Raw genomic sequence first — 21,554 nt, forward strand, 5'->3', positions numbered from 1 at the left:
AGCAAACAGCTCAAAAAATATCCTCAGCAAGGCTCCAATCTTGGGCCTCTCGGCTGGTCCAGTATTTCCCATTGTGAGCCCAGTAATCCTCTCCGGTTATGGGGCACTTGGCCCGGGTGAACCATTGTGGCGCGTACACGTCGCCATTGGCTTCCCGCTCTCGCCGTTTGGCGCGTTGCTTCTCCTCGACGCGATGCTTTTCATCGGCAGCAAGATCATATTCGCCGTCCTCCATGGCGCGCTGATCGGGTCGTAGTCGGGTGTCCGTGGGAGGCAGCCATTCCTTTAGACCCTCGGAGAGAGCGTTAAGTGTGATGCCGAAGGGAGTCAGGTTGAAAGGCACACCCGTGGGACGAGGGTTGGCTTGCCACACCAACTTGGCGGATTCGGGATCTTGGCTGGAGATGGGAGCCTCGAAGCCAGGGGTGTGACGCGCGAAGATCTTGTCGTTCCATCGGCCGCCGATACTCCACTTGGGAGAGCCGTCCTGGTCGACGACTCGGCCGGTCAACTGGTAGGCCGAAGATGCTTTCCACCCGCGAGGTTTGAAGTCCAAATAGCAAACTTCGCCCGTAGTCCAGTTCTTGATCTCCATCAGACCGTAGTTGTCCACAGTCGGATTGCCCGTAATGATACCGATCACCGAGGATGTGACCTTTTTCCAGGTGTATAGTTCCTCTCCGCCAGTGATGGGCCGAAGCCTCAGGAACCATGTGCCCAACAAATTGACGTCAAAAGACTTCCCGTAAAATTTGGATTTGGCAGAAGATTCGCCCTATAGGGGTCCTAGTTAGCTTCATACTCCGTCCTGCTTGAGCAGCAGGTTAACTCACCCAGTAATCCCACTTGGTTGACTCGGCCCACGCGGCACCAATCGGTGGATGATGGCTGACTTGTTCCACGAAGAATCGATAGCCCTTGTCTGGCCGGACATACTCAAAAGTTTCACCGAGAAGAGGGTTGAACGGTTTCGCCACACGGCCGATCGTCGAGGCGTATTCACTCGCGGCATACGAGGCCACATAGACAAGACGCTCCATCGAATCTGACCGGTCGGCAGCGATGTCAAGGAGATCGGTATATTCCAAATCCTCGGCCACTCGCTGAAGCAATGAAGTCGGCTCGTTAAAAGAAACTGGCAGGGTCATCTTTGTCATGTCTTTCCCAATCATGGATTTCAGGATACCCTAGAGAAACGGTGTGAGCACTCCAAAACAAAACCCAGAAACTCAAGATGTCGTTTACTCACCCACAGAGAAATCTTGGGTCGGTTGTCACTGTCCATCTTGAGTCGTTTCCTCACCGGCTCTTCGTATCCCTGGAAAGAGGGCTTAATGACCGAAGTTTTGACAGCCCGCAGCTCAGCAGTCTCATCTTGTGGTTTCTCTGTCTCAGCGGCAGCGGTCTTGTTGAAATCCTCCACTTCGATCTCACCCGCGTCAATGGCATCGAAGAATTCATCCCCATCCGACTCGGAGTTGTAGAGACTGCTGAGCTGAGAGAGCACCGACGGTTTCCGAGAAAGGGTGGACTCGGCGGCCTCCTGACCCGGCTGGTCTGTTTCCGCCACAGCCTCTGGGGGAGTTTCGGTTTTGCTGGCTTCCGTCGCACCTGAGTCCTCGGCCAGTATGCGAGAGGGAGCACCGCTGATCGAACGGCTGCTAGTCGTGGCACCCTCCAGTGCTTCTTTCAGGGCGCGTTTGGTGCGTTTTCGCTTTTCCTCGGATTCACCCATCTTGGATTGTAGCTCCTCGTGTTCTTGAGCCACTCGTGCCATGCTTTCTTCCCACATCTGGCGCATGGTTTCCTCCCGGTTGAGGCGGTATTGCCAGTAAGAATCCCGGTCCCGAGAGATTTTGAGCAGATTTTGTACCAAGCCCTTGAGGCTGCTGACAGCAGCCTCATAGGTACCAAGGGCCTGTTCGACAGCGGGATCCCCGATTGACATATCCGGATTCTTGGACCTTTCTGTTTGCAAAGAAGCAGCCACGTTTGCGAGGAGATCGAGTTGAAGTTTCGCGGACTGTGCGGTGATATTGAGGGCATCCTTGTCGGAGGCAGGCACCTCATGGCTCGACACATCGTCGCCAAAGTCTTCTTCCCTTTCCACATCCGGGGCACTCGTAACATGGCTAATAGCCCTATTCACCTCATTCTGAGCAGTGCTCTGATCATACGAGCCATAGGCCGAGCTCTCTTCGTCACCAGCCGTGGTGTCCAGTGTAGTGTGAGAAGCATACGTGCTTAGCCTGGTGCTGCTGCTGCTAGGAATCCCGAGAGATGGAGGTGCCAAACCTTTTACACTAGGTCTGTGGACGAGACCAGACTCAGACGGGGTCTCGGTTGGGCGCCCGTCGGTCTGGTCAATCTTCGCTTGGCGAAGCGCTTCGGCGGTCTTGGAGCGTTGCCGCTCTTCTTCCTTAGCCTCATCCTTGGCCCACTGTATCGCATTGTTCAGAGACCAGAACCAGCGCTTGGCTTCCACGACATGATTGGCTTTAAGGTGGTATTTGACCGACGACTTGCCGTGGATCTCGAACCGGGTCTTGTCCTGTGCATCCATGCTGAGTCTGGCGATCTTCATGTTGATCGCTCCACGACAGGCAGAGCCCGCATCGTCTGCAAGAAAGGTCAGCGAAGAGCCTTGGAAGAAAGACCAAGATCCAAAACGAGCCCGCTCACCTTGATGTTTGTAGTAACTCAAAACGCCATCCTCAAGGACAAACCAGCGCAGCTTGTAGCCGCTAGTGTAATTAGTCCATTTCTTGAGATACCCCCTCATTTCACGGGCATCTTTGCCTGCTAAAGGTGCGTCGCCAATCGACACGCGACCCGAAAGCCCTTGGGCATTGCTATTGCCCAAGATCGCCTTCTCCTGTATGCCCCGTTGTGCAATCGCGGCAGCCGGGGATTTTTTCAGCATCGCCCGGGTCTTGTCGTCCTTGGTAATATCCTGTGGCAATTTCCCTTTCTTGTCCCGACGAAAAGGATCCGCGCCATGGGTCAAAAGAATTTCAATCAACTGGGCATCCTTGTTTCTAGCCCCTTCATGCAGTAGCGTACCGCCTGACTGGGTCGTGACACAGTCAGTGACCAACTCCAGGCTGTTCACATCCAAGATTCCTTCCACCCGAGGCTCTTCCAGTAGCTTTTCCAGGTTTTCGTAATCTCGTTTGCCGATCAAGGCTTGGATTTCCTGCGTCTTGCTGTCGATGAAGAGAGACCGTGCCAGCTGGAGTTGCTGGAAGATCTCGGGTGTCCGCGCCACATTGAGCGGCGTCTGGCCCCGGTAGTTCACAATCGAGTCGTTGATGGTGGGCTGGTTCAGTAGCTCGCGCACAAGAGGAACCCGTCCCAGCTGGGCCGCAATGTGGAGTGGTGTGCTTCCTTCGCGGTCACGCGCATTAATGTCCAAGTCGTCCCCAACAGACAGCACGTATTCGACGACCTCTGGCTCAGCGCACTGAAGAGCCAGGTGGAGCACCGTCGTGCCGTAGAGGGCGTTCGCTCCCTGTCCATCCTTGGTCTCCTTGATCGCCTTGGAGATCGCATTGGTATCCCCGCTGCGGAGAATCTCAAACAGGCGAAAGGTCCGCACCGACTGGTCGAGAGACATGCTACCACTGTCAGTATGGGCCGTCGAGGGCACCTTTTCCATCGTGTCTGCGCTTTGGTTGGAGGGGATTCGCTCGAGGGGAGTTTGCGAGGGGGGAGAGCTCGCCTCTTGGGCTTGCTTTGGACGACTGTGGCGGCTGCGACTGCGAGCGTGGCCTAAGGAGCCATTCGTCGAGGCGGAGGCGACCGAGCGATTGTCACCGTCATCCAGGCCTTCTTTATCTTCACTTTTGGATTTGTCGCGGTGCAGCAGGGCCAGCGCCAACGCACTTCGAGAGCGTTTGTGCCTGAGAGACAGCGGCATGTCAGTCGAGTTCACATGGGAAATGGGTTGGAGAAAGCGATCTGCCAGAAGCAGTTTCATTGAAAGTCCAGGAAACGAGGCCAGTGACACCAGCATCTCCAGGGTCCTGCCATGGGTAGAACCATGGATCCGACCAACTCACCCTTCAGGTCTGTCAGACATGTTTTGACACACACAGAGAAACGCTCGGGCTATTGGGCGTAGGTCATGAGGGATAGGACAAAATTGAAACTGAGAATGTCGAGTCTGAGGGGGCAAAGAAATTCGAGCGCAATGCCCCTACTGTTTGGGGGGGGGGGGGGGGGGGGGGATGAGAGATGATCTCCGGCCTTGGCAACCCGGTGATCCTTGGAGCGGATCTCCCAGTATTTTGATGCCCTGTCTTTCTCATGGATGCTCCAAGCTATACATGGATCACGGTTGCGATTGATGTTACGCGTACATACAGCTCTATCATACAAATATCTCCCTGCATCGAGGCCTATCTCGTCTCACCACTCACCAGGACAACAACACTACCCAGTTGTCGCTTCAAGTCTTCTTTATCAACATCGTGAGTATCCTCGACTTCTCCCCACATATCCGTCTGCCACTTGACTTCCAGGCTCGATGCTTCGGCTGCTTCGTCGATGCCGAATTTCTTCGCTTCCGGTCGTTGAAGGTGGCGGAAATTCTCGCTCCATTCCACCAGCAATCGGACCGCGACGAGAAGGCTCTTGGATGCCAGGATGCCTCGCTCGAGAGCTGCGAGGTCGTGGGGGGATAATTCAGAGATCCAGACGCGAATGCTGTCCTGGGTAGCTTGCGGCTGGGATAATGGGAGTATGCTCTCGGTATCGAGGATGGGGATAATTTCCAAGCCCGGCCAGACTTTTGTAGACAAAAAATCCATGATATCCTTGGCAACCTTCATCTGGATTTCACGAAGGCTTTCCGTTTTCTCCTCGCTGTCCATCCTTTCCAGCGCATGAGCTTCCCGCTCGGGCTCCCAACACAGTAACGTGTCGGTTTCCAGGTAGCGCATGGCCGTGGTGATAATTTGGTCTCTGGTCGTATCTTGGCCTTGGGCATCTTCCCGAACAATATCGGTCGCGCGGGCGGACAGGGAGGTGAGGGGGATGAGATGGCTCTTCAGAGCCTGTTGGGCCGAGGTCATCACATCCCACTCGAGGGCAATCGCGTGCGCCAAGTGAGGCTTTGACGGGGGTATAGAGAGAACTTCTTTTGTTGGTGTTCGGACCGGACGTTTGTCAAGTAGAACTTGGTATTCTCCTAGGATGGTTGGAATAGGTGATTAGCGAATTGTATCCTTCCCTCAAGACCAGTCAATGGCCACATACCTGGTTTCCCGTGGACATGGACATCCTTCCAAAACCGCTTCTTCAGTGCCGCCGAGGGTTTTGCTGGTCGCGGTGCCTCATCGGCGGTCTCGTCCTTCCGTTCTGGCTGCTCCTTCGACTTGGGCACAGGCGCTTTAGGCGGAGGTCCGTGAGCAGTCACCGGGTGCGCAACGGCCGCTCGCAAAGGAGATGAATGGATGTGTTGGCGTAGCGATGGATTGTGTCGAGCAGCGAAGAATAGCCGCGATGGGAGCACATGAGAAAAGCTCATGATGCTTCAAACAACGAACCAAATCAAAACCGACAAACAAAAAGAAGAAAAAGAGATTGCGTGGAGGGGGGAGCGCAAAGGCGAGTCTGCGAAGGTGCAAGTGTTGGGGGGACTTTTTTTGAAGGTCTCTCGGGCCGATCGCCACGAGCCCATTCCCCTCTCGAGGGATTCCCCTACAAATCCATGAAGCTCATAGTTATCCATGATTCCAGTCGATTAGAACTGATTCACTCTGCAGAATACTGGACAGGCAAACTCGAAAAAAAAAAAAACGAAGAAAGAAGAAACACCCGCCCCTGCATCTAAAATGGAAAAAGACATTGGAATGCTATCAAAAAGTCCAGGCAAATCAAACCGGCTGAACAGCACGCAAAGAGAGCACGAGAGCGCAAATCGACGACATCCGCCCATGCTTTTGTAATTTACAAAGAGAAGAAATAAGAAAACCAAGTCGGCCACCTTTTGATAACCCGGCAATCATGTGCAGAGAAAGGCAAAAAAAAAAAAAAAAAAAAAAAGCCATTAAGAGGGCAATACCTCCTGTCTTCCCCGAGGAACACAGGAGATGAACGGATGAAACTGATGAGAATGGGGGTCTAAAATCAGTCCCCAGGAAGTTTCAAGCTGAACATGGTCAGAGCAAAGGTGTCATTCAAGGCATTTCATCGTCAAGAGAGGGGGGAATGTAGTCGAGGTCCAGTAGGATGGGAGCAGCTGACGGGAGAGAAGACCAAGAAACCAGAAGGGATGTATGTGTCCCAAGGTTTATTTGGTGAGATAGCTGGGGTAGTAAGGTTGCTTCATGCGATCGGCATCGGTTCGCTTCTTCATGCGCTCTGCGTCATAATCGTCGGCGCCATCCCGGCTACCCCATGTAGTCTAGAGTTCAGGTCAGCGAGAGAGATTCCCGTGTGATAAGAAAAAAAAGCACCAAGCCAAATCACATCAAAAGACGCGTAGGCGAACCTCAAAAAATGGCTCGCACGGGAAGAAGGTGGGTAATCCAGCTGCACGAGGGAGGAGACTGAGATCAAAGCGTTGCGATGGCGTGTCATAGAAGGGAGAAGAAGGAGGGGTTTTCGCTTAGGCAACCCACCAAGCTGGGAACCGGGGGGAGTGTTCCCAGGGCTGAGAAAAAGGAAGAAATTGAAAATAACAATACGAGAAAAAGAAATACTGACCACGTTGAGGGTGAGCACGGCGTACATCTTGATGCCGCCGTGGAAATATCCAAAGAGAATCGACACGGGCAGGAGCAAGACATCCACCGGATAGCGGATGTAGTGGCCCAGCAGTTTGATCCACTTGCTGGTAAACATCCACAACACGAGGGCACTCATTGCCCGATCATGCAGAAGATCCCCCCACGATCCAGTAGCCTTGTGACACAACCAGACCAGGAGCAGATCCCCCAGGAAGGCTGGAGGAGACAAGGTGGTCAAGTGGACGGCGTACGAGCTCCAAGGCTGACGACTGTCACAGCTGATTAGCAAGAAAATCCTGGAAAGTCATGTGTTTTATTTGGGGCCATCTCTCTTCTCTCCTCTTCCTTTCTCCCTCTCTTTCTTTCGAGTCTCAGTACCCTTCCATCTTACGCACCCGTGGACTAGGTCCGTGTGTTGCTCACTCAGACAGCTTCGCAAATGGTACCAATGAACCAAGATGTGTCGACTTTGACTCAGGATGGCCCCGTTTGACAAAGGGAAAAAGCAAAAAAAAAAAAAAAAAAAAAAAAAAGGTTCCACTTACTACCAGATGTGCTTCTCGTGAAACATACTGGTAAGATTACTCCTCCAGTTGCTTCGAGACCACCGGGCGCATTGCTTCAAAAATCGAGGGTTGTCCTCCAAGGTGGTGAGCACCTCGGCCTCGGGGTGGTACTGCATGTACGTTTCCCAGCCATGAGAGACCATCCAGCGAGTGATAAAGTTGTCGTCGTCGGCATTGAGTTGGTATTTCCCCCACCACCATTCCTCATTCGTGAAAGCAAAGGTAAAGCCCTCATTCTGGAGGATCTTGGTCCGATACGCAACGCTGCGTCCCGACATGCAAGGCAGCCCTCCATCCACATGGGTGGTCGCTCCACAGTCAAAGTTGCGTCGCTCCAGGTACAACGCCCCCAAGAAACCCCAGACGCGTTGTGAGAGGGTAGGTGCAATAGCTCGACGCAGTCGCTGGCAAGTCACCACTCCGCCGTACTTGTCATCCTTCTCAAAGGGCGCCAGAATCCATGGCAGCAAAGTGCCTGGCCAGCTCACATCGTCATCGGCCAGCAGCGTAATAGCCGTGGTCACCTCGGGGATCGCCCGAGTCATCTGCCGCCGCTTGTTGGGATGCGTCACGGTGAAGAGCCGAATCCTCGATTTGGATGCCGGCATCGCGCTCAGCATCTTTTCGGCCTTGTTCCGATTGGCCTCGATCGTCACCAGGAGAAGCTCGTACGGTTGGTTTTCCAGAATCGTTCGGATTGTCTCCACCAGCTCATCACCACAGCCCTCCAGGGTTGGGATGATTACCGTCACATCTTGCGAGGTCAGCTTCGGGTTTTCCGGTGGTGGGATCGGCTTGAAGGTCCAAAAGGAGAGAAGGTTCACCACGAGGCGAAAATAGCGATAGAAACTGTCGAGGGTCAGCCTCATTTAATCATTGGGTTTGAACCGTCTCCAGTCGAATTTCCAAGGGGACCAGGATCAAAAAAAAAAAGGGGTAGGTCAAGATACTGACAAGAGTGCGACAAATGCTCGCATGAAAGGAAATGCCATGATGCTCCACACTGCCTTATATATCCTCCCCCAATGTGTGCTTTAATTGGGATTCTCTCTTTTTTTCTCAGTATTTTTTGGATTGTGCCACCTCGGTAGTTGCTTCTCTTTCTTTCTTTTTGTTTCTCCTACTGGGCCAAATCACAAGGTATTAGTACGATGCGAGAACCCGGGGGAGCACTGTAGAATATACCTCGAGGGTCACACTGGACCAATTGCCAACAATCAACCGACTGCGATTACCCGAAGACTGGCTGGTTTTCAACAAAGAGCGAGGACAGCAGATGTGTTTTAAAACGAATGTCCGGGAGACAAAGCTTCCTCAACCAACCCAAAAGGAGAGAAAAGAAGGAAAAAGGAAAAAGGAAAATCAAAGGGAAGAGAGAGGGAGAGAAAGAGGCAAAGGAAAAAAAAAACCAAAAAAAACCAGAAAAGGGCGAACGGGGGAAAGAAAAAAGAAAAAGAGGTACTTTGGACCAGATGGGTGTAGTGGATTAATTTGTAGGGACGGCAATGCCTACAATCCTGATACTAATCCGCGGATAATGGAGCCAGGGAGAGAAAAAGAACTCCGTATAATATAAAAAAGAAAACAGTAAAATAATTAGCAAATAGTCAGTAAAAGAAAAAGAAAAAAAAAAGAGAAAAGAGAAAAGAAAAGAAAAAAGAAAAAGAAAAAGAAATCCAAAGCCGCCCCAGTTCTGTTGTCGTTTTGAGAGTGCTGCAGGTGTAGTTTTGCCTCGTGCGTCAGAGACCCTGGATCTAGATGGGAAGCAGACAAAAGGTGGAGAGGGATTGGCGGCGGTCCATGCTGCGCCGTGACATGGAGTGGAGCTGGGTAAAGTACGTGGGTATTACTGGTATTCGCAAGGCAATTCGAAATACCCTAGAGGTCATAGATTATCTATTATCTATACACTGAATACTGAATATAGAAGTTGGCCGTTGATTGTTTCTCTGAACCATGGATCCAGTGTTTATTCCCATATTTACAGGAAATGTGTATATATCTATGGATATACAGTACATACTCTATAGGACCAAATGACGAAACCAGCTACTTGTCCTTGGAGATCATAATTGACTCCGGTCGGTACCTCGCAGGCAAATAGCAAGATCGACGAGTTTACATGCACAGCAAAGGAGAAAAAAAAAAGGCAACCTCAAGGAGACCATCTTCGATCATATGCACGCGAGATCCCCCCCCCCCTCGTTCAGCTCATCTTGCTCTATTGGTGCCCAGAAACTTTTTTCTTATGATTATGATTATGATTATGGTGATTGTTTTCTTATGAAGGTTTGTGATCATCATTACGTCTAGGTACATTCAAGGGCTTGTGCTCAAGCTTTCCAAGGTGTTAGGGCAGAAGAATGCGCCCATATTGTCCACGTTCCACTGGACCGTTGGAATTGGGATCGACTATGGTTTGCGCGCCTTGTGGTCCATTCCTTAATTTTAACGTGCATATTGAATGGTTGCAAAAAAAAAAAAAACAGTGTGACGAACCCACATCGGGCGCGAGGACGCAAAGGTCTCGAATCGAAAGGAATACTATACATCCCATGGGATACCCGGGGATCTCATATACAACATAACGGTATTATTCGGAGCTTGAGTGGGACCGAATGCGTGCAAGATCAAGATGTAAATCAAGAAAATACGAACCAATTTATTGAACATGGTATTAAATAAATATCCATAGAATAGAATATCTATAAAATAAGTAATAAATAACACGAGAAGGCAAGGTGGCGCAAAGGCAAATCCCGGTCACGAGGGAAGTCGATGGAATGTCTTAGCCGCTGACTCGGGGCGCTTTGGCGTCTAAGGGAGTCGAACCATTCCAAGGTTCCAAGCTGATATGCATCCGGCCGAATGGGGGCATCTCGCCGTACTAGGGTATAGGCACGGTATATAATAGGCATAGCATATAAGTATAGTCTAGGTATAGTCTAAGTTTACAGTAAGAATCCCATGCACAGCCCGAGACTCGCAATCCAGTACTTTTGTTCGCTAAGTGGCAATCCTATTGTTTTCATTATTATTATTATTATTATTACTATTATTCTTACTATTATGATCTTTGCTTTGATTATTATTCTCTCCTTTCCTTTACTCTCGCCTATATCCATGATTCATGATATCCATAATTCAACCTCAATAGGAGATATCTGAATGGAGATAGTGAAACAGACGCGTATCTCGGCTGCACGGACTCTCCCCGTGGGCCCCAGACAAAGGAAGCCCAGAGACTCCACAATCCAGTAGCTTCCGAATCCACATCATGCCCGGCTCCAGTCTTTTCTTCTTCTTCTTCTTCTTCTTCTTCTCTCTCACTGATTCTCTTTCCAGGAAAAATAACAACAGAGATATCAATAGAGATAGCAAAAGAGAGAGAGAGAGATCTATAAGAAGCAAAACAGGAAGAGAAAAGAAAAAGACACCTTGGGGCCTTCAAGTGGAGCAGAATCCCGAGATCACTTTCGGCGCTTCTCCTCTTCTCCATTGGGGGCCAAACGGGATCCTCCAGGAATCTGTCAGGACGGGGCGAACAAGCGATGACATGCAGGTCGATCAGACTGTTTTGTTTTGTTTTGTTTTGTTTTTTTCCCCTCAGAAGTTCCTTTGGTCCTAGCCACCCTATTTTTTCCCCGTCGAATAAGAAACTCAGAATGTCATTTTCAGTACATGGTCCATCCCGAGGTTTGGTCAAATACCAGGAACGCATCCAACATCCTAGTGGGTCAGGTCTCTCTGTGTGTGTGTGTGTGTGATACCAGCGTCACGCTGGGTGGAGAATCTTGACTGAAGTGTTCAAAGTCGAGATTTGGATTTTTGCCAAGTTCGTCTCCACCCGTTGCATATGTCGTGATTCTGAGAAAAGCGATACGCGGGATGCATCTCTCCCAAGTGATCGCCTTGCTGAATCAAGGCCCCATCTTCTTCTCCGGAGTCTCAGGCGACACTCCGTGGACATCATATCAAGACACATTATTGGGTCTTCCTTTGGGGTGGGGGTTGCAGGCGGTTGAAGTTACAGGCTTCGTTAGCTGCATCCCCCTGCAACCATGGCCTCTTAGTCTCGGGATAATCACCGACTACGGTCTCCACCGGGTTCATTCAAGGTTTCTCTTCCCAGTATTGTCATTACACCCCCAGCTGAGCGTGTATATCTTGATATTCGCAGGAGTGGAAATACTCTTTAGAGAGAGGGGAAGAGGGATAATATATAAAGATATAAAAGAGAAAGAAAAGAGAAAAGAGAAAAAAAAAAAAAGAAAAGAAAAGAAAAAGCTATATCTAAATTCTTAGTTAAACTCATATGCTATATCTATATCCCAAAGTATATACCTGGATAAGTACTAGCACACATCTATGGATATCGTAGCTTCTCAGCCATTCATATACCTCTTTTTTATACAACTGGTACTAATGTTCTGGCTATGCATATACTACGCGGTTATTGCGCCAACCAAAGTACAATCCTAGGGGGGGCTATGATAATATTTTAGTAGACCCTATCCAATTCCTTCAGTGATCTTCCTAGGATTCAAACATATACACGCAGATTACTTACTTACTCCACTGGAAATACACCTCTCAAGTCAATCCCGAAGCCATGCTATGGTTGTGGCGTGACGTCAGGTAATTATCCTGCTGCATCTCGACTTATAGGGACATAGAACCTATGTCCAGGTGTACTTCATTCCCCCCTAACCCCCGTCGCATGACCCGGATGCACGCTGGTACTTCCCCCGAGGCACTAATGCGCACCTTTACCAGGAAAAATCCTGGTCTGAGCTGGTCAACAGCCTTTCTAGAACCATGCAAGATGAAGTGTACCCGTGCAGAAGCCTGGACGCCTTCCTGCAGGTGCGTATGTGTAAGCCCCTAGCGGGCCGTTGGATTATCTGGCGATCCCTGATCTTTCTTTTCTTTTCTTTTTCTGTCAATTCATTTTTTTCTAATCAAGGACTCTGGATTACTTGATTTTTTCCATGATTGGTGCATAGAGAACTTTCCACCTATGTATGTATCTATCTATCTCTATGTATATATCAGCATTTAGCAATTCAGATGAGAATAGAAGCAAAGCTAATAAATAAATAGATAAATAATTGAAACAATTTCAGCCTTATGGATGGTCCCCCCTAAAATAGATCTATCTCTTCCAAAGCCACTCTGCAGGGTCAAAACAAGACTGCAAGTCCACGCCACCAAACAGCCCAATGGCTCCATAGAGGTCATAGTCTCCTTCCAAACCCTCAGCACCACCAGACTCCTCGTCCACTTCCTCATGCAAGTCCCATCCCCCAGCTTGTTGTCCATTTCGAGTGAAAAAGATATGGACCCGGCATGTTTTCTTCCTTTTCTTCTCCCCTGTGGCAAGGCCATCGGACAGAGAAAACACCATGCCCAACCCCACTGTATCTCCCACATGGAAGGCCGTGGTGAAATCTCGACCACCCCATGAATCATTTACAAACCGACAGCCATCATCCGAGAACACCGCCAGACTTCCTCTTTCCCAGCCTGGGGAACGCCAGGTAGGATAGGGCTGTGCCGCAAAGCCAATCGAGAACCCACTGGAATCCCCGCCTGGTCCAGCTCGCAGACCGAGCAATTTGATCTCGAAATAAATCATCTTCTCCTGCTCTCGGATCAAGGGTGAGTCCTCGGCAGCAAAATACAGAGGCAGGTGCGTCAAGATCACACAATCGCTGTTCCGATCCACACTTCGTACCGTCCAGCTGCCTCGAGCGGGTGCAGAGATTTCCCCGCGAAATTCTCGTGGTTGAACGGGTCGCAGCTCGCACTCCTGGACACCGCGGTACACCGGGGGAGATGGCCTGACAGGCAGCCATAGGGGTGTCTGGTCACAGAATCGGTGAGCCCGCTCTGCCTCATCGCTGGATGCATTCCCAGTGCCCGAGCAGTAGTATCCTGTGATCGGTGGGGGAGGGAATGCCGTTGTATCGGGTACTGCCTCCTGCCAGTTGTGATATGGAGGGGGGTCCCCTTGGTCTTGCCCTGACCTGGCTGGAGGCATCGATTGCGATGCCTCATAGCTTGGTGGGTCAGACAACTGGTGAGTACTGTTCATCTTCCCTGGTGGTAAGAGAGACGTCAAAGAAGAGGGATGTCAACTCCCCGTTGTTCAACGGTCCAAGTCGCCAAGCGGGGCTGTGCCGGTAGATGACATTATCTTGGGTAAACTTCAAGGAATTCGAAAGTGAAGCTGTAATTGTGGAGAGGATTTTCATGCCAACCAAGTTGGAATCTTGAGACACCCCGAACAAGAAACTAAGAAAGAATCGGGCTGCAGGTCTCAGAATTGACTGCATCTAAGTGGCAAGTTGCAAATTTGTTTTCGACACCTTTTTCTCGCATTCTCGTCTACTCTCTCCGAGTTTGCCCTTTTGGCAATTTCTCCTGTGAACAGAACTCTCTCCCTCTTTCTCTTTCCTCTGAAGCCCATGCTTGATGTCTTGACAAGCTCCTAAAGCACTCGGTCGCACGTATGTCGGACGATCAGCCCCGCAGGCGACGTCGATCGTCAATCTCCGAGCACATCCATCGTGTTCTGCACTTTGACCGACCAGACAAGGCAAGTTCATCATGGCCGTGGAGGAGACAGCTCATCACACACTAACTCTCTACAGGAACGTCATAGCTACAGTTTCACGGGTGACGGTCAACTTGAGCCGTCCGATTCAAATTCGGTATGGCACAAAGAAGCTCTGAGCAATGGTCCCAAGCTAGACAACATCAAGCATGCGAAACCATCTCTGCACGAGGAGACGGGACCCAGCTCTTTCACCCACTCGACCCCACATTCTCGGATGCCATCGACAAGCACTCCAGGATCGAGTCCGTCGGTTATGCCGGTTGTCTCCAAAGACGATGATGTCGCATCCCAGAAAATAGCATTACGACCAGTCAGTGGTACTGGTGGAATCAGTGATGTCGAAGGAGCAAGAGACAAAATCTGTAGCTCCCCAACCTGGCACAAAGACACAACCCGCAAAGAGAAGCGAGTCACCAAGCGATTGGAGGCTGAAAGAAAGGAGCTAGAAAAGCGTCTCCAGAAACTGGAAGAGGCCCAGACCAGGCTGGACAATGGCATTTTTGAGAGAAACTCTCGTCGTCTCACCAAGAAGCAACCCCTGGGTAGTTCCAGTCGGTCTTCCAGTGCCAATGCCGACCGGCCACAGTCAGCCGGCGCCTTCACGGCCTTCTTCTCGGGCTCGAGGCGATCATCTCGATCGCGTGCAAACTCTGTGGATGGGGATGACCATGCACACCAGTCTGCTGACACCAATCTAAATAAAGAGGAGACACCAGCAAGTTCAGGGCCTCCCTTCCTCCCTCTGACTTTGCCTGAACGCTTTGGGACTGCCATATCCCGAGAATTAGCGTCGAAACATGGTACCTCGCTGATATTGTCGGGTCAGCTGCAACGGCCTCTTCACACGACGACAAAATCCGATGACCTCCGAGAAAGTTGGAAGACGGCAGAGGCCTGGCAGAGGAAGAATGGCGGATATGACGCGGATGAGAAGGTGTTTCGACTGCGGAGCAGCAATGCCCGGAGTTTGTTCCCCACGGAGAAAGCGTTTCAGAAAAGCGAGTCATTGCTTAAACCCAAGTCAATGGATGCTTCAACAGACCTGGACCGAGAATTGTTTACTGCTGCTCTCAAGCATGAAAATAGGGACCCGGCACCGACGGGAAATTCGGTTGATACTCCAGGTCTACAGAACAATCCTAGCGTCTGGGCTACGTTGCCATCATCGAGAGATACCACACAGTCCGATACTCATTCGCCAGAACCCGCGGATCAGCTGCCCGCCAGGGCCACGGCGCGCAAGTTGCATGGCACTGTTTTTCTAGAGGGTGCCCCGAAAGCATCTCAGGTGCCTACGGCTATACCAATACAAGGAAACTCAACTGGAAACTTGCCCAAGAAAGCTCAGGCGGATCCTAGCCCGCACTATCACCAGAAAACATACAAATCCTCCCCGCTTGCGGCTAATCCCACCACGACTGATGAATTCGATCAGAAGGAGACCACGATCCCCAAAGTCTCCTCGACTCAAAACTCTGTTCCTGCAAAAGTGTTGCATCCATCGCGGTTCTTGAATCAATATCGGTTTGAGGAACCCCGAGGGCGAAGTCGATTGCCTGTGGTATCCACCGACGCTTTTGAGACCGCTCAAAATCAACCAAGAGAGATAAACCACCATGACCATCAGCAGTCATCAAGTGGGCCACCACAGCTTCCAGTCAAGAGCGGTAGAAGGTCCCAGGAAAACTGGCCACAACCGAAACTCCAGCAAAAGCCAACAGAGACCAAAATCCCCGCCTCTCTGATGCCCTTTTCTCCCAAGCCTTTCGTCGGATATACGAGCCTTCCAGAGAATACCACCCGAGAGTTGAGATATATGCGGCCCCGGTCTACAGCACCCAGCTATCCTCAAGAGCCTTCCAGTCACCTACATCAGTTTGCAAATGAACTGCCTGGAAATAAACCGTTTCCCCGGGGTATGAACGGACCGCGGCACAGCCGTTCCTCGTCACGAAACTCGTCTCCAGACGAATTCTCGAATTACGACACTGCCGATGAGGAAACGCCCAGCTCTTCCGAAGCCCATTCTGGCAATCCACCACCTCAACCTTCGGGTATCCCGTCTTCTACTCCTATTTTTGAGGCCCCTGCCGCGGCCGAACTGGCCATCAGTCAAGTCAAACCTCGTGGCAACATGCCCACCCGACCTGGGCCAATGAACACACTGAAAAGGAAGCCTCTTGAGAGAGTGAAAGTCCACCAAAAGGATCAAATGGTTGCCAAGGTCTTTGTCATCTGCTGCCGCTGTCGATACTGGCACGACATGCCATCGGAGGTATATGCTAAACTAGCATGTCCGGAGCGGCTTCCTACAGAGCCCCGACTCGGCCGACCTACCCCGAAGCAAAACCCACTCATTTCCCCAGAAGCTGACCCGCGGATTATGCCTGCGTCCCAGAGGAGGCGCGCTTTAGGCAACGTGCCAGCAACTCGAAGCGCCGCAACGGCTGATACGCGCTCTGCTCCTCTCTACCATCCTTCTTATGTGCAATGCTGCTGGTGTGGACATCGTATGAGCCGGTTGTGCTGCCAAGGATGGACTACCGTTGTCCAGATGCGCGAGAGACATCATTGAACTGCATCGAATAAAATGAGACACGATAAATAACGACCGATTGATGATAATGCTGTTTTCTTCTTCTTCTCCCCCGCCTGTCTTTCTTAATTGTATTTCTTTGCTGTCTTCCAATATGATCGCATGGACTTGATATGTTTTTCCAGGACCAGTTCAGACTTAATATGTTCAGATATACCTGACAGATCTTAACGATGTTTTCGATGAGGGACCACTGCATTCTCTGCCTGCTTTCGATAGAGAGGTACAGACACAAACACAAAATCAACCAAGAACGATCTCATACAAGTTTACTCCCCGTGGATATAAGATATAAGTAGATCATGGCAGTTCAGACTGGACCTCTAGGGCTGCTAAAATTGGCGCTGACTCAGCCACTAAGCGAGAGCCTCAATCTCCCGACGCAAAATAGGAATCTTGGAATCGCAAACAACCTCGTCCCAACGCCGTGCGTCGGCCAGAATCTGATGCTGCATTCTGCCCGTCGATTGATTATTCATTGCTTTTTCAATCTTGCTGACCTCTATTATCAGATCTTTATCCTAGATCGCAGCCCCCCCCCCCCTTTTCCCCCCAAACCTAGACCAGCCGCAACTCCTCAATACAGCTGTCCCAGTCCTCCCCGGACTTCCCACGGACTCTTTTATGGACGGTCGACACAATGCCACGTCTTGTGGCTGTGACCGACTGGAGCTGGATTGCGCAGGATCCCACGTTTTGCGAGGGAGCCTAGCTCGAAACATCCGAGTTGCTAAAGCAAGAATTCTCAGGGCCTTCATAGTTCATGTATGACTTGCTGGAGCCTTTTTTCCCCTATCTTTTCGAGGTAGATGGGCTCAATTATTCCACAAGAGCATGACTCCTTGCGCACCTACATTGCCGTCGCCGAGATTGTTTCAAAAGCATGTCACCTGAAGGAAAAAAAAAAAAAAAAAAAAAAAAAAAAACCGAAGATAGAAGAAATGGAATTTATTTTGCTGGCTCGATGGTTGTGTCTTGCATATCGAGGTATGTGCTTTGTATCGTATCCAAATGTCCATGGATACCTCTTGAATATAGTGTAAACTGCCCTCAGAGCCGACTCTTGGCTTTCTCGTTGCCCACCACATTCACCACGACCTTGCCCCAGGTCTCGCGGCCTCCTAGCGCCTGTAGGGCACGTGGCACGCTCTCCAGACCAACAAAGCTCTCGTCCTTGAAGGCAGTGCCCTTGAACTTGCCCTGAGCAACTAGATCAAAGATGCCCTGCCAGACGGCGGCAACAGTCTCAGTCTCGAAGCGGGCATACTGGCCCCAATGCAGGCCCACAATACTGACATTCTTCAGCAACACGCGGTTCAGCGCAACCTTCTCGATCTGGCCGGCAGCAAAGCCAATAACCAACAAGCGCGCGTTCCACGCAACGCACTTCAAACTGGCGTCGATCATACCGACGGGGTCATAGACAATATCGACACCGGCAGCGCCATTGCCCGAGCGGTGCGCCGCACACAGCTTCTTGACCTGGTCGGGCCAAGCGCGACCACGATAGTCGATGACATAGTCAGCGCCGAACTGGCGCGCAATCTCGCGCTTGCGCGGCGTGCCGGCTGTGGCGATGACCGTCGCGCCACGGGCCTTGGCCACCTGCACGGCAGCGAGCCCGACCCCGCCGGCCGCCGCATGCACCAGCACCCAGTCGCCCGCCTGCACCCCGGCCCGGTGCACCAGTCCGCCATACGAGGTCGGCGCCGTCACAAATAGGCCCGCTGCGTCCTCGAAGCTCCACCCCGTCGGTACCGATAACAGCGCCTGCTCCGGTGCCAGTACGTGTGTGGCATATGCGCCCTGTGTTGCTCCAAAGACTCGGTCGCCGACCTTGAACCGGGACGACCCGCCTGCGGTCGGCACTGCTGCCACTGTGCCGGCGAACTCGGCGCCGCCGACCCACGGCAACGGCGGCTGGTGCTGGTATTTGCCTTGGATCTGGAGAATGTCGAAGAAGTTGGTGCCGGCTGAGTGGATTTCAATCAGATATTTGTCGGGAGATGGTGTCGGCGTGGGGACGGTGGTTACTTGGAGGTCCAGGGGGCCCTGTTGTCATGGTAAGAACGGCCCAATGTTAATATTAAGCTTGGTTTAGATTGAGAGGAACATGTAAGTGCCCCGGGCCATGCCACTGTAGCTCGATCGTCGCTGCTGCCGGCCTTGGGTTTCTTGAGATGCATAGCAGAACATACTTTGACATATTCGCTGACCTGAACAGCGCGCATGGTGGGCAAGACGTTTGGAACGGATGAACTGGAGGATATTGCAATACTTTCAATCCAGAGGAGATTGTAAGATAGGTGGCGGCTGAAGCCAGTTGAGCAGGCGAAAATGTTGTTCCCCGCGTGGAAGATGCCGAGGTTGATCAGATGTGAGGGTCTTGGCACGAGGGGACAAAGGTACGATCCGGCAGGATGGGTATAGTTCATGTATAGTTCATGTATAGTATATGTATATAAATATATAAATAGAACGTCAATGGAATATTCGACATGTACTTCAACCCAAAACAGCACTGTACAAGAAACCCGAGGTATCAAGGCACATCCCAACGCCCAAATCTAAAGCAGATTCACCTCCCACAAGTCCCGACTGAACACCAGAATCTATCAAACACAAAGAGCCTCCCATATTGAACAGAGCAAAACCGAAGAAAAAAAAAGGAAAAAGAAACACAAAACACAAAAGGTATCACATAGCAACCAAACCCACGAGCGCCATAAGGGGGGACCTTGTCCGACTAGTAGCCAACACCAGGAGGCTTCTGTGCCATTGGGTCCTGGCCCATATAAGACATGATGGGGGCACACGTCCCGGCATGTGGTCCACTTTGCGTCGGAGCCACAGACGTGAAGGGTGGGCCCGGAGACGGGAAAGGTTTCCTCTCCTGTTCCACCCGCTCTGGAGGGCCCGCGAAGTCATACCGAAGAGACATGGCTCGCTTCCAGGATTTGGCATCGCCATAGCCCGCGTATTCAGCAGGTGGCTCACCCGGATATTGTCCGAATGAAGGGAAGACGTGGCTCGGGCCCGGTGGAACCATCATGGACATGTGGTCCCGATAACCCGCTATTGAGGGGGCCAAAGAGGCGGTGGAGTGGGGTGCCCCTGGGGGCGGGGTGATGGCCTCAAACGGCATCGAATACCACGGAGCTGTATGCATTCCCAGATTCAGACCCAAGTCCACAGAAACAGAACGATTCGGCCAGGCGGAGATTGCTCCCGGGGTCGTCGCCGCTCCTGGGCTGGGGAGACACGAGTCCGGGGACAGTGGATAGCCAGGGTTAGGATAGGTCGGCGTCACGGCGGTGTTCACCATCAGACCCTCATCGACCGGAGAGGGCTGCGCAGAGTGATCAAAGGCGGAGATGGTTGGGCTGGGGTCTGAGAAGGGATGAGCTCGGTCCGCCAACCCATTCTCGCCCGACGGACTCGGGGTCAACTGCTGTGCCAGAGGTGGATTCCATTTGCGTGCACGTCGGTCCAGTGTGTGCGGGATTTCCGTCGGCGGGTATACCGCAGAAGCCATCGTCCATTCGGGGCCCGTTGTCTCTCGTGCAGACGACCCTGGCGAGGGCCGATGGCGCATGGGGGGCGTGGTCGATTTGCCCTTGCCCTCTTTCTCCGAGTCATCATCACCGGACCCAGATGCCTGGGGCTTCTTTCGAGTCTGACGGGAGGGTTTGGTGACCCGCCATTTCTTCAGTCGGCTGCGGAGTTGGGTTTCACTGGGATGGTCAGCGAGTGAGGGAAAAGACCTGTTGACCAACACCTACCTGGGGTTGAAGTCGTCGGACCGGATCTGTTTGATGACCTGCTTCAAAGGCCATTCCTCTTCCATATACAACTTGGCAATCAAGGCTTTCTTCTTCTCCCACACGTCCGAGGAAATCGAAGTCTTCATCCTTCTATGAATGTGAAGAAATCGAGAAACAAAGACAGAAATGAGAGAAAGGGGAAGAAAGTCAGTGTGGGCAGGATTGAAGAAAGATATAAGAATCGAAGAAGTAGAAGAAGCAGAAGAAAGAAAGAAAATGGGAGGGGGGAGTCGGGGAGGAGCGATATAGAGTCGGCCAGTCTGGAAGCGGGTTGGGAGAATATTTGAATATCTCTTTTTCACTGCCCATTGTCTCGGGTCTGTCAACAGCCCAAGAGTCTTAGGGCAACAGTCCCCCCCGTGTCCACGGTCGATCATGGGATTTGCATGACGAGATGTCGCTGCCAGCTCCGACCTGGTTCTTTTAGTGGAGCCGTGGGTCTCTCGCAACCGCCGATCAATTTTCCCACTCGGCGGCCTATGTCATTAGGGAAGTGGAGTTCTCTTGACATGTTCAAGCGGAATCAAACCTTCTTTGATGCTGTTGACCAGGCCTCGTTGAGTGCTTGGCGCATGACCGGGTTATATGATATTATGTTATGTTATATTAGATTAGATGTTAGATATTATAATAGTATACATAAGGTATACATTATATCGTATTGGAAGAATCAATCCTGCCGGACGTATTTCTCGAACGGTGAAGCATCGGAACCATTCTGCAGCTTTTCGGCAACCTCTACGAGAAGGATTTCGGCCCCAAGACAGTGCGGAGATGCGCGGAATTGATTCTCAGGCTAGATAAGGGGGACTCTGAGGGTTAGCTCTTAGCTAGTCCGTAGTCTAAGGGGCTAAAAGACTAAGGAAACTCATCTCGGGGCCAAGGGCGATCCCTACTAGATTGTATTGTCATGGCCGTTGAATCCAGAAATCAAAGAATACAAGATATAAGAAACTATAAGAAAATGATAATAATCATCCTCACACTACCATAAACGGAAAGAAAGAAAACATGTGGAAATGGCGCAGGATTCCATCATGTGCCCCAATCCAACACTATCGACCGGCACCACTCTGCTGGGAAAGGCTGTCTCCAACTGTCTAAGTGGATCATACACTGTGGAGTGGGACCGTAGTTCGGCCAATCGATCGGAAACATCTGCCCGGGTCCTCAAAAGAATAATATAAGATAATAGGTGAAAATATCATAAAA

At 51.2% G+C, this 21,554-nt stretch overlaps 7 protein-coding genes across 7 annotated transcripts; 1 reads left to right on the forward strand and 6 right to left on the reverse strand.

The window, feature by feature from the left end:
- Positions 1-10: 10 nt before the first annotated feature.
- On the reverse strand, positions 11-4,015 carry NUU61_005630 (OSBP family protein; the record flags this gene model as incomplete). Its single annotated transcript, XM_056656212.1, has 3 exons — positions 11-775; positions 834-1,121; positions 1,250-4,015. 3 exons carry the CDS (start codon positions 4,013-4,015, stop codon positions 11-13), a joined length of 3,819 nt encoding a protein of 1,272 aa, XP_056511825.1.
- A 385-nt stretch (positions 4,016-4,400) lies between these two features.
- NUU61_005631 (ATP synthase complex assembly protein ATP12) lies at positions 4,401-5,530 on the reverse strand (the record flags this gene model as incomplete). Its single annotated transcript, XM_056656213.1, has 2 exons — positions 4,401-5,140; positions 5,260-5,530. 2 exons carry the CDS (start codon positions 5,528-5,530, stop codon positions 4,401-4,403), a joined length of 1,011 nt encoding a protein of 336 aa, XP_056511826.1.
- A 765-nt stretch (positions 5,531-6,295) lies between these two features.
- NUU61_005632 (glycosyltransferase family 2 protein) lies at positions 6,296-8,292 on the reverse strand (the record flags this gene model as incomplete). Its single annotated transcript, XM_056656214.1, has 4 exons — positions 6,296-6,409; positions 6,712-7,003; positions 7,280-8,149; positions 8,255-8,292. The coding sequence occupies 4 exons, from the start codon at positions 8,290-8,292 to the stop codon at positions 6,296-6,298; spliced, it is 1,314 nt and encodes a 437-aa protein (XP_056511827.1).
- A 4,163-nt stretch (positions 8,293-12,455) lies between these two features.
- Positions 12,456-13,397, reverse strand: NUU61_005633 (SSH4 family protein; the record flags this gene model as incomplete). The annotated part of the gene is made up of 1 exon (XM_056656215.1): positions 12,456-13,397. The coding sequence occupies one exon, from the start codon at positions 13,395-13,397 to the stop codon at positions 12,456-12,458; it is 942 nt and encodes a 313-aa protein (XP_056511828.1).
- A 417-nt stretch (positions 13,398-13,814) lies between these two features.
- NUU61_005634 (uncharacterized protein) lies at positions 13,815-16,497 on the forward strand (the record flags this gene model as incomplete). The annotated part of the gene is made up of 2 exons (XM_056656216.1): positions 13,815-13,874; positions 13,957-16,497. The coding sequence occupies 2 exons, from the start codon at positions 13,815-13,817 to the stop codon at positions 16,495-16,497; spliced, it is 2,601 nt and encodes an 866-aa protein (XP_056511829.1).
- A 1,071-nt stretch (positions 16,498-17,568) lies between these two features.
- Positions 17,569-18,749, reverse strand: NUU61_005635 (NADPH:quinone oxidoreductase family protein; the record flags this gene model as incomplete). The annotated part of the gene is made up of 2 exons (XM_056656217.1): positions 17,569-18,570; positions 18,717-18,749. The coding sequence occupies 2 exons, from the start codon at positions 18,747-18,749 to the stop codon at positions 17,569-17,571; spliced, it is 1,035 nt and encodes a 344-aa protein (XP_056511830.1).
- A 515-nt stretch (positions 18,750-19,264) lies between these two features.
- On the reverse strand, positions 19,265-20,428 carry NUU61_005636 (Clr5 domain-containing protein; the record flags this gene model as incomplete). Its single annotated transcript, XM_056656218.1, has 2 exons — positions 19,265-20,252; positions 20,301-20,428. 2 exons carry the CDS (start codon positions 20,426-20,428, stop codon positions 19,265-19,267), a joined length of 1,116 nt encoding a protein of 371 aa, XP_056511831.1.
- Between the last annotated feature and the right edge of the window lie 1,126 nt (positions 20,429-21,554).

The sequence above is a fragment of the Penicillium alfredii genome, assembly GCF_028826965.1.
Source record: "Penicillium alfredii strain IBT 34128 chromosome Unknown utg000007l_segment0_segment0, whole genome shotgun sequence".
Classification (NCBI taxonomy): Eukaryota; Fungi; Ascomycota; class Eurotiomycetes; order Eurotiales; family Aspergillaceae; genus Penicillium; species Penicillium alfredii.